An 11,452-nucleotide genomic window follows, 5' to 3' on the forward strand; every position below is an offset into this window, starting at 1 on the left:
GTGAGGTGACAGGAAAAGATGTTCTGCACGTGAGGGAAGCACACTGTGTGGCATGACTCTTAAGAAGTCTGGGGTTGCCCGGGATTCACAAGCATGTGCTTTTGTTTTAGTATTTTAACCACATCAGTATTGAGGATTCACGAGTCTACGAACTGACCAGCAAGGCCGGGCTGTTGTCTCCGTATCAGATCCTCCATGAGTGCCTTAAAAGGTAGGGTAGACAGCGCCTTCCTCAAGAATCAAGTCATGGGAGCTCCTCTGGGCATCTCAAATTTTTACTTGGATTTTGTCCCAAGGCATTATCTGTTGGCCTGGATATACAGGAGCCCTTTGGCTCTGATTGATAGGCCAGTCCTGGGTAACTGAAATGAGTGTGGGGAATCTTCCTTTGTCATCTAGGGAGGTGTTCGGTTTTCTCTGGAGAGTTGTTAATGGACTTTGTCATTTGGTAGCCCTCCTCAGAAGTCACCACGTACAAGTACCATCCACTGATCTTTCCTTGTCATCTTTGTTTTCTCCTGAAAGAAACCATGGAATGGGTGACACATCCATCAAGTTTGAAGTGGTTCCTGGGAAAAACCAGAAGAGCGAATATGTCATGGCATGCGGCAAACACACAGTGCGCGGGTGGTGTAAGGACCTGTCTCCTCCCCTGCTTCCCTCATAGCCTGGCATGTTTTCAGAGTACTGCTGGGGTATGGCCAGCAGTTTCTGACATGAGGGGGTGTGGCCTACCTAATCTACTACTTTGGCAGTCATCCCAAGTAAGCCCCAACTTTATGTGGGCCACCTTCATCTGAAGCTAGAGTTGTGGTGACCCTGCCTGCATTCTTCCTTCTGTTCCACTGTTGCTTCTCTTACCTCTAACCAGCCAGTCTCTGGTAGGATGAGGGATTGGCTTTCTGAGGAGCAGGCTGAGGTGCCTTCTGATGGCTATCTATCCATCTGTACGCCTGTGTTCTGGTTTCTAGGCACCACCTTACTCTGCTTTCACATCTGACATAGCTACTTAGTAAAGGCCAACATAAAGCCAGTAGTTCCAGCTTAGGAGGAGGCTGGGCAGGAGAATCAATCATGAGGATATGAGTTCAGAATTAGCTTGAACAACATAGTAAAACCTTGTTCTTTTAAAAAAAAAAAAAAAAAAAAAAAAGGCCAGGCATGGTGGCACATGCCTTTATTCCTAGCACTCGAGAGGCAGAAGCAGGCAGATCTTAGTGAGTTCAAGGCCAGCCTGGTCTACAAAGCAAGTTCCAGGACCGGCCAGAGCTGTTACACAGAGAAGCCCTATCTTGGGGGATGGGGGTGTTTACCATAAAGTAAAACACTAATCACTATAAGGAAAACTTAGTCTTATATATATATGAGGGGATGATCCCTAGAGGACCCTGGGAAATTACAGACCCACATTTAGACCTGGATGTTCCCAGTTACCTATGCTGTACACTACAAACTCTAGTACCCACAGGGGTAGGCTGCTGAGAATGTTGAGAGAGTGAGCAGTCCAACTATCTTTCAGCCTAAAGAGCTCTCCTTGCTCAGGGCATCCTTCATATGGAGGCTCCACCAAGCCACCTACCCTCAGGAGTCATAGACATTATAGGAATCCTTGCTGCTGGTGGTCTGTGTGTTGCAGGAAAGTGGGGTAGAGTGGGACACTGGAGAGAAGGAACCTTCATTGTCTTGGCTAATAGCTTTTCCACTTGTCCTCGTCTGGATCTCCTGAAAGCTGCTCGGCAGAGTGGTACCTGGGTCCAGGTCTCAGGACTGTGAGTCATAGTGTCTAGCACAGTGGCAAAGCACTGTCTACCCTCCTGTGGAGTTCCCTGCATGGCTCCTTAGATACCAAGGAAAGGTTCTTCTGTTTGGATATTTGTGACTCCTCTCCACCTTTGCTTTTTTTCCTTTCACAGGTAAGAATAAGCGAGTTGGGAAACAATTAGCCTCTCAGAAAATCCTTCAGCTGCTGCACCCACATGTCAAGAATTGGGGGTCCTTACTGCGCATGTATGGCCGTGAGAGCAGCAAAATGGTGAAGCAGGTAACCAGACTGTCGGGACATCAGCAGCTGCTCTGCTTCCTGTTTCTTGCTTTGGAGCTCATTTCTAAGTTTGCTGTCAAGGTCAGGCCTAGCACTGCTTTTATCTCTCCTTTGTAGTGCCAGTTATTGTACAGGCTGAGGGTAAGGACACCCAAGCTACATCTTACTCTTGAACCTGCCAAGCATTTAAGTACAAGCCATGCTTAGAGCACCAGGCCTGCCACACACCATTAGTAGGTGCAGGTAATGAACACTACCTGGTGCTGAGTTGTGTGAAGGCTTGGGATCTGTCCTTTAGCAGTTCCCGAGACAGTATATTCTTGTTTAGTTGAAAATCTCAGTGGCTTACAGAATATAAATATCGCCTATTTTGTTTCTGTGGCTTTTATCTAGTTCTCAGAATTTAAACCAGTCTTGAAACCTAATGGGTGCAGGGAAGGACTGGGAAGTGGGTGTTGGCAATTTCTTTTTGGGGTTTTGTTGTTGTTGTTGTAGGTTTTGTTTTTGTTGGTTGGGGGGTTTTTTGTTTTTGTTTTGAGACAAGGTTTCTCTGTAGCTTTGGAGCCTGTCCTGGAACTAGCTCTCGTAGACTAGGCTGGCCTCAAACTGAGATACGCCTTCTTCTGCCTCCCAAGTGCTGGAATTAAAGGCGTGCGCCACCACCACATGGCTGGCTATTTCCTTTTTGAGGTGCTAGGGATGGAACCCAGAGCCTTGTACATGTTAGACAAATGCTCCAGTTCTGAGCTAGATCACCAGCATTTTGTAACATTTTCCCTTAATAATATGTAGAAACTACCTGAATCATCAGGATCCCATCATTTAGACGAGTATAGGTGGTGACCCTGAAGACTGTGCTATGAACCCTTGAGCCAGTTGTCTGGAGCTGTGCAGCATCCCTCAGGTTCTCTAAAACAGGCCTGCTCCTGTCCTTGCTCTGGACTGGCAAGGGTGGGGTCCAGGAGCCACATGGAGAATATAAACAATATAAGGCTCCTTCTCTTTTTACTGATTCCTTTCCCTCCCTGCTGTTGGCTAATACTGCGGCTTTGTGCAAGCTAAGCAAGGACTGCTTTCACTGAGCTACATCCCTAGCCTCAATAGAAGCATTTCCTATGAGTTGAGATGTAGGTGCAGTGTTTGCCGTACATAGTCCTGGGCTGAAACAGAGAGAACATTACTGCAACCATAGGCAGGGGCTTTCTTCACCTGGAGGGTGAATGGCCCCTGTCTGGCACAGGACCTCTGGCATGCCAAGACACTGAGCATCCTTGGCTATGGACTCTAAGGCAAGAAGGGACCAAAGCTGGGCAGGCTGTTTGGCTGTGTTATGTCTCAGTTGGCTTCAGCCACTCTCTGAGGGTTTTTAGCATAGTGAGTGCTTGACTTGTGTACTCAGCCAGTAAACAGAGGTGTGATCATGGAGAAAGGGACAGAGTTTCTGGGAGAGGTCTGGGAGCTCAGGGCTGTGCTTATAGCCTGTATCTGTCAGCAGCCAAGGCCTCATCACAGGTGGGCCAATGGTGTACACTTCCCCACCAGGCCCTTACACTCCTGTTTTGGGTGGTCATGAGCACACTGCTGCTTGGCAGTTCTGAGAACAAGCTTTGGGTCCCTAGGAGACCTCTGACAAGAGTGTGATAGAGCTACAGCAATATGCCAAGAAGAACAGGCCCAACCTTCACATCCTGAGCAAGCTGCAAGAGGAAATGAAGAGGCTGGCTGCAGAGCGGGTGATTATCTCCTTTTCTTTCCTCTCCTCCCCTCCCCCCGGCCACCTGCCACCTACCTCCTAAACTCACCATCTACCCCCGAAGTCCCCTGTACTGTTTCTGCCCATACCATAGTTACCAGGATTGCTGGGTCAGCTCCTTCCTTCTACATTAGGAGCCCATTTCTGATTCCTGACTCTGGAAATGCTTACTCGTCCTTCCAGATGAGGTTGATCTTTCTTTTAAGTTCTAGCATGCATGGATGGTGCTTTCCTTAAAAACATCGAGTTAGAGAGTAGACAGTCCAGTCTTTTAGTGCCTAAGGGTCCAATTGGAGTCAGGTATTTGAGGGCAAGGATTGTGCGCTGGCCTTGTACTTGATAACTCAAAGATCATAAAACAGTTAAGCCTAGGTAGAACCTGGTGGTCTTGTAAAGCTTCGTAAAACTGCCATAGGTGTTCTGTCCCAAGTCTGATAGTTTCCTGGCCTTGGAAAGTATTTTATAGTTATTTACACCCCTAGGCCTTCTGAGTTAAGAACCATTCCAGCTCTGGTGACATTGACCCAGGTATGAACACAAACTTTTTTGTACCCATTGTGTATTTCCAGTTGCCTTTCTACTGCTCTCGGGTAGGGGTAGGCCTTGTCTGCTAGAGTAAGCAGTACTTGCTAGCTTGACTCTTTTGGGGAGATTACTTGTGGGGATCAAGACAACAGGCTAAAGATACACAGTCTGTATTTGTAGGGAAAATTCACTGGGCTTCCAGGCAAGCAAGGCTAGGATGACATTTATCTTGGAGGGGTGGATCCCAGCTTGTTGCAAATTCTTCCATTCTGGGTGTCTCTAGATTGCCAGGGAAACTGCAGCACATGGGAGTCTACCCTGGCATTCTGAGGAAACCCTCCTGGCCTGGTCCAACCCAGCCCGCTCCCTGTACCTTCCCTTCTAGCCAGGTATCACAAGCATTTGTGCTCTCGGAATTCAGGGGCTTCCACCCTTTCACTCTTGTGAATCTCTTTGCTGGGTATGCCTCTAGTATCACTGACCTCTATTCTTCTAGGAGGAGACTCGGAAGAAGCCCAAGATGTCAATTGTAGCATCTGCCCAGCCTGGTGGTGAGCCCTTGTGCACAGTGGATGTATGAGGTAGGCGGCATGGGCCAACAGTGCTTCCCAGGAGACCATCAACAACACATCACTGCAGCACCAGGCCTCCAACCTAAGTTCCCTTCCTGTGGCAATGTCTGGGCTTTGCTCTGACATGAGGGGACAGCTGTGACCCTACAGCACACGTACAAAGAAGCAGTTATTCTGGAAGCTGCTCTCAATTTGACTTGATATATTTAAGGATCAGCTATACGTAACTGCACAAGTGGAAGCTGATAGCCAGCTGTAGATCCTGCTTGTACGTATCTGCTGCATACTGTTTTTATGAAGGTTTCCATGAATTTTAGCACACTATATGCACTGACAAGAACTTGGTTGATAGATGAGATGACCAGTTTTTATAGCTTTGGCTGGCCTATGATGCCAGGTAGTCCTTCTGCTCATAGTTCCTTCTGGTGGAGCCACTGAGACCTGGTCAGAAGGTACAGGTATCCTGTACTGTAGTATTAACTGCTTTGTGTGTTTCCCATTTTCCTCTGAAAAAATTATAACAGAAAGGGTGATTTCAGGCTATTTTGGCTTAAAATAAAACAAAATTTTAGCACCAGAACACAGAGATTGCACAGTGAAGATACTGAACTGTCAAGAATCTGAGTGTTAATCTGGTTGGCTCTTGGGTTGCAGTCTACTTTTTTTTGATGATGTCTTAATGCCCTAAAAGCTGTCTTCTGGATACCCAAGCTCTCCCACCTTCGATAAACTCTAGCAACAGTTTTTTACACAATCAAGTCCATCTGTTGATCAATTTTTAAAGCCTTTGTAAAGAAACTTTTACAGTGAGAATAGAAGACTGGTTTAGAGTCATGCATTTCAACAGATGGACTTGTATAAAGGAAACAGCTGTCAGTGTAGCCCATCACTGACCAAGAACTAGCACTGCACATAAGTAGTTTTGACTTCTCTGTATTTAGGGGTGGCTGCTCTGTGCAGCCAGGCCTGATGTCAGTTTTAGTCTTTGTCTACCCATGCTCTCTGGATAGCCATGGAGATGGGTATTGAGTAGAGGTATATTGAGAGCCCTGTACCTGAAGATATATGGATGGTGTGTGTTGTCACAAAAATGGGATAACAGCTATCCCAATACTATATTTCTCCCCCCATTACCTGTGTGCAGCAGTTAACTTCTGTGTTAATCTAGGCAAAAAGAATTCTCCAAATCAAGTTGCTAGAGTTGAACACCTGATTTCTTCTTTCTTTCCTCTCATTCATAGTTGTAATCAGCCTTTTGACTGACCATTGCCCTTAAAACAGATTTGCTATTTGAGCACATGGGCATGGTGATCTCTCTATAGTCCCATTTGCCCAGGCAATGTCAACAACAGGTGCTGCCATAACACTCCTGGTCTCCAGTGCCCTCCCTGTCTCTTACAGGCAGGTGAATTTTTAAAGTACAGCAGCCATGCTACAATGCTGGGAGCCTGTGCAGATGCTGGCCATGGCTGTAGGGTGCACCCAGATGGTCTGAACACATAAAACTGTCCACACGGGAATGGCTGGTTTCTTTCTTCTGATGAGAGAGTATTGGATGTTTGTGGATCTTCAACTGGCCAGGAAGTGCCATGGTTTGCACAAGTTAACCACATGTGAATTCTGCATAGATGGGTGTTCAGCAGTCACTACCTGCAGGGGCCATTCTCAGTGCTCACTCACCTGGAATATTTGATTGGTGTTCGGCCCAAAAACCCGCTCTGTCGGTCACTAAATTGAAGAGAGCCCTGGCATTCCATTAAGTACACAGTGAAGCTTGTGGCAAGTATGAATGAGTCAAGGCTCTGGCTCTCACAAAACCATCAGTAAATCAGCAGTGTTTATTCTAGAGTCTGGCTGCCCCATTACAGGATACAGTGTTCATAGTAACAGCTAGGTAGGCCTCATGTCCACCAGTGTTTGTTACCATCCTCTGCTTAGTAGGGAGCCCAGCTTTTGTCCACTTCTGCAGTTCCCAGAACCTAGGATGAGAGGGAAGTCTCCGTTTCCTGTGAGGTGGTATCAGGAGTATTTCTTGGGGTTTCAGAGTCTTGATACCCCAAGGCTCCTATGCTATTACGGTGTTGGTCCATCCTCTCAAACAGTATAAGCATCTCACAGTGTGGAGTTTGTGGGAACAGGTCCACGGCCACAGCTTTGACTGGGTGGAATGGAATGCCTTTTACTCGGTTAGATGGGGCCCTGCAGAGGCTGTGGTGGGAAGGAGGTACCAATATTAGCCCCAGAGGTTTCTGTAGGTGGCATACAGGTGTATCCTCATCCCTCATCCCCATAAACACTTACTCCACAAAGTTGCCCATGGCTGCCCGGGGATTGCAGGAAACATACAGGAGTCGCTTGATATTCTCAGCTCTACGAATGGCCAGAATCACCTTGGAATCTAACAAAGCATAGGGTGCTAGTGTCTCCTAATGGTGGACAACATAGCTTTTTTTTTCTTTTCCCCAATTGGAAGCCACTCACGTAGTCCAGCCCGTGGTGGGTCTAGGACAGCTACAAGTCGCTGGGAAGACAGTCTGCTCACCAAGCCTGGCACAAGATCTTCAGCCCTGCCGCAGTGGAACTCAACGTTGCTCAACTCTAGAGATAGTGTCACAGTTGTCAATGAAACCAGAAGTCTACAGATCCCCCTCAGTGCCCCACTTTGTAGAAGACCCCCAAAACCCCAAGACAGATTGTAGATACAGTTGAAGTGTCCAGCAGAAAGAAAGTTTTGCTGTGGCAGACCACCTGCTTGCTATATGATACAAAGGTTCTCACCATTGGTGAGAGCGTTCACACGGGCATCCTCCACAGCCTCCTGGCACAGCTCAATCCCGATGACTCTCTTTACCTTCTGAAATAGATAAGACCCACTGCCCTGGTTGCTCAGGAAAGGAAGAGACAGCACAGCTGGACTATCTCTGGGGTTTGATAGCAGCCTTCATACTCATGATCAATAGTAGGGAGATGTTCTAGGGCTGGAAGACTTACCGGGGCCAAGGCCAGGCCTATGGTGCCAGTGCCACAGCACACATCCAGCACGGTACTGCACCCATCCAGCTGAGCCCATTCCTGGATGACTGTGTAGAGCACTTCAGCTGCAGGTGTGTTTACCTGGAGGTTAGTTAGCCATAGTGTACTCCAGTGTAGGCTAGCACCCCACACTACTTGGGTCACATCAGTGATCTCATACACTCTCCAGGCTTTAAAAAACTAAATCCTTAAAACAGACATCCTTATCAATGGGGAGCCTTTTTCCTGATTCTCCCAGACCAACTGAGAATGACTGCATATGACTTTGGAATCTTTCCCACCCACCCGCCCCCGCCCCCCCCCATCTCCATAGTAGGGTTTTCCACAACAGTGAGAGTGGCTCTGCAGCTAAGGAGATTGCTACCATGGTATCCTGTTCTGGGTTTGGCAGGAGATGATAAGTCCACATGTATCATTGGGTCAACGACAAAGAAATCAAGTGACAAATTATCCCTTTCTTATCTTAGAGTCCCCATTACCTGGATGTTCTTTAGAAATCTTTTCCTGTTTTCCCCTTCATACCACACCTGCTATCACAGCCAGCTTCCCTGTATCTTTGTGGTCATAAAGGAGATGCTACCTGGAAGAACGCTTGAGGCGAAATGCGGAAGGTCAGCCCCAGCAGGTCTTCCTGGATGCACTGGTCACCAGCCATATGCTCCAGGGGCAGGCCTTCCTGGCTGGGAGTCTTCCTACATGAGAAGCAGATCTGTCAGTGTTACTGGATAACTGGACACCCTTCCTGTCCCAACCTGGGCTCCTCACCTCTGTCCTTCCTCCACAAAGTAGAGGCAGGTCACCCCACTGGCCTTGCCTGGCCCTTCCATGAAGTAGTACACAAGTGAGGCCTTCAACCCTGCCATTTCCTCTGAGCTCAGTTTCTACAGTGGAGGATACAAAAAGCCCATCAGACTAAGAAAAACCCAACAAGACCTCCCCCAACAAGACCTCTGAGACCTGGGGGTGGAAGTAGACAATGGCCATGGCCTGGCCTCTGCGGCTGGTACGAACAGTCAGCTGCTTCCAGTGGCCTGCATATGTCTCAGGGTCGTATGCCGAGTATGGGGTGGACCTGAGGAAGCCACAAGTGTCCCTGAGTATCTGGTGTGTGCCTGTCCCAGCACTCTACCCAGGGAAAGGACCACACCCTCTGCTCCCTGGATTAGGGACTTCTCAGGAGCCCAACCCCAGGCCAGGTTCCCACCGAATGAATTCCTGGAAGGCCTTCACCACCTGCTTAGTGGCCTCTGGAATGTGCACAGTGTCAAAGGGGGCTGCCACAGCACATGTTCCGCCCTTGTACTTGCCAAGCCGGCAGCCAACGGTGTTGTCTTTTCCATCTACCCCAACTCCAACCAGAAACTCACACTTATTACGATATTCAGTCTGCAGGAGAGAAGGTGGCAAAGGCAGCCGTATCTCAACCTTGATTGCCCAGCACCAGAAGAAACACCACAGTGAATAAGACACCCTGATGGGACGGGCAGGCAAAACAAGGTTTAACTTTACAGCTGGCTTATTGAACTCGAGGAAAAAATGAAAGTGGCAAAGAGGATAAGGAAAGTTCTTAGAGAACAGGATGATGGGCTGGCCCAGCCTTAAAGTATATGCATAATGTGTGAAGCCCTGGGTTTTACCCCAGCACTGCATGACAAAACCAAGAGAGGCCAACCTCCCCGCTCCCCACACAGAATGGGATTTCATTAGTCAGCCTGACCTGCTGGGGTGATGGCTTGACTCCCTCCAGTGGGCAACAGGCCTTATTGTGCTGTTGTCTTTGTGTGAGCAGCCAGGGTAGCAGGGCGCGGTTAGTACTCCCAATTTCTCTGTAGGATGAAGTATATCATGGTTGGACTTAAGAGTGTTCCCCATCTACACTGGGGAACTACTCAGATCCCTGAGACCTCTCTATTGCATTGGTACCATAGGGGCATTACTAACCAGCTCCCTCACCACTTAGACCAGAGGTTCTAAACCTTCCTAATGCAGCAACCGTTTAATACAGTTTCTTACGTTGTGGTGACCCCTAGCCATAAATTTATTTCGGTGCTACTTCATAACTAAGTTTGCTGTTATGAATCGTAAATGTTTTCCAATGGTCTTAGACGACCAACCCCTCCCCCCCTTAAATACCCAGTGTGTGTTCTGAATAGAGTACAGGGCCGGTGGAGCAGGGCAAGAGCAAAAGCTCACTCTGGTTAGGATGTCAGTGCCACACTCACTTGGCCAGTTTCTGTAGCACCCGTTCACATTCCAGCCGCTTCTGCTCCAACTGCTCAGAGTAGGGCACTCTCCAAAGAGGGGTCACCACATCGGCAATCTGCGTTGCTGAAGGCTCACTATCACCTTCCTGCCGCCTCTTCCTAGCCATAGGGTCAGCCTTGGGTCGAGCCAGGCGCACGCTGAGTGGGCGTCCTTTCCAGAGAGCACCGTGCAGCACTCGTAAGGCCTTGTCTCGTTCAGCAGCGCTGCGAAATGTTACAAAGGCACATGGTGGTTGTCCGAAGAGTTTGATTTTGTGGGACTGTAGGCCAAAACGGCCCAAAAAGCGCCGGACGTCGCTAAAGCTGGCATGGCGAGGCACATTTTGCAGCTCCAATTTAAAGATCTCTGAGGTGAACAGGTCATCCCTTATGTAGCTGTAGAGCCCAGGCTGAGTTCCAGACTCTGCAGCTGGTGCAGGCTCCTCTTTCTCTTCTTTACTTTCTGGGACTGCAGGGCTGTGTTCTGTAGTGGCATCTGGGCCGCAATCCTCCATGTGCTCTTGAACCTGTGTGGGGACAGACGGGCCAGGCTAAAGCTGTACCTACGATGACTACAGCCTCGGGCTAGCTCCCTAAAACCACTGCCAGATCTCCATATGCTCACACTACACCCAGCTCTGCCCAGACCCGCTCCTCTCTACTCTTGAGACCCAGTTCTCCCCCATCTTATCTCTGATCCAACAGTAATGACTGCTACCCAATCCCACCCATCCACATCTGCTGCACGTCTCTCCCTTCGCTTTACTTCCGTGTCCAGCTTCTCACTCATCGCCCGGCTCGTCTGTCGCCCGGACCAGGGTGCTCACGAGGGCCACCACTTTAGTCTCTTACACACGAAGTGCTCAGAAATTAGGTGCGATCCGTGAGGAAATGCCGCGGCTTCGCAGTAGAGGGACTCAAAACTCGGGTGCTCGGAGCCGGCACTGAGGACTGGGGATTGCACCACTCGCTCCCCAGTAGCCAGTGAGACCCACACTTGCCTCGCCTGCCTCTCCCGTCGGCCAGTGCACACTAGGCGAGCCTGGTTTCTCTAAGGGCTCAGCTTCCGATGACGTCACCGCCACGCGCCGAGTCCTGACTGATCCTTCCACCAGCCGCTCACACTGACGTCGGGGCACTCAGGGTTTGCAGACGGAAGTGCGCGCGTGGGTTGCCGGGATAGCGCGCTCCCCAGGCTAAGGCGAGGCCGGGCATGCGCCGCGAGCGTTTTGGCGGGAAGCGCGGGGCGGGCCGGACAATGAATGTCCGCCGTCAGAGCCAATAA

At 49.2% G+C, this 11,452-nt stretch overlaps 2 protein-coding genes across 4 annotated transcripts in view; one reads left to right on the forward strand and one right to left on the reverse strand.

Moving 5' to 3' along the window:
- Dgcr8 (DGCR8 microprocessor complex subunit) overlaps nucleotides 1-5,549 on the forward strand; it is a 32,766-nt gene extending 27,217 nt beyond the window's left edge. The window contains exons 10-14 of the mRNA XM_038344871.1: nucleotides 111-211; nucleotides 526-632; nucleotides 1,914-2,041; nucleotides 3,661-3,774; nucleotides 4,816-5,549. Of these exons, the coding sequence (XP_038200799.1) occupies nucleotides 111-211; nucleotides 526-632; nucleotides 1,914-2,041; nucleotides 3,661-3,774; nucleotides 4,816-4,899 (534 nt within the window). The 3' untranslated portion in view covers nucleotides 4,900-5,549. The remainder of the gene's footprint in view (nucleotides 1-110; nucleotides 212-525; nucleotides 633-1,913; nucleotides 2,042-3,660; nucleotides 3,775-4,815) is intronic.
- Nucleotides 5,550-6,711: 1,162 nt separating this feature from the next.
- On the reverse strand, nucleotides 6,712-11,284 carry Trmt2a (tRNA methyltransferase 2 homolog A). Of its 3 annotated transcripts, XM_038344875.2 has the most exons (13): nucleotides 10,934-11,284; nucleotides 10,147-10,694; nucleotides 9,642-9,750; nucleotides 9,129-9,310; nucleotides 8,882-8,996; nucleotides 8,690-8,805; nucleotides 8,505-8,616; nucleotides 7,883-8,005; nucleotides 7,670-7,745; nucleotides 7,373-7,489; nucleotides 7,193-7,289; nucleotides 7,008-7,099; nucleotides 6,712-6,870 (listed from the first exon to the last, which is right to left on the reverse strand). In XM_038344875.2, exons 1-13 carry the CDS (start codon nucleotides 10,955-10,957, stop codon nucleotides 6,812-6,814), a joined length of 1,770 nt encoding a protein of 589 aa, XP_038200803.1. In that variant the 5' UTR covers nucleotides 10,958-11,284; the 3' UTR covers nucleotides 6,712-6,811. The 3 variants fall into 3 exon arrangements, with proteins under 3 accessions (XP_038200803.1, XP_038200802.1, XP_038200800.1); XM_038344874.2 differs by having other exon boundaries at nucleotides 6,712-7,099; nucleotides 11,020-11,283; XM_038344872.2 differs by having other exon boundaries at nucleotides 6,712-7,099; nucleotides 10,934-11,282.
- Nucleotides 11,285-11,452: the final 168 nt, after the last annotated feature.

The sequence above is a fragment of the Arvicola amphibius genome, chromosome 10 (assembly GCF_903992535.2).
Source record: "Arvicola amphibius chromosome 10, mArvAmp1.2, whole genome shotgun sequence".
Classification (NCBI taxonomy): Eukaryota; Metazoa; Chordata; class Mammalia; order Rodentia; family Cricetidae; genus Arvicola; species Arvicola amphibius.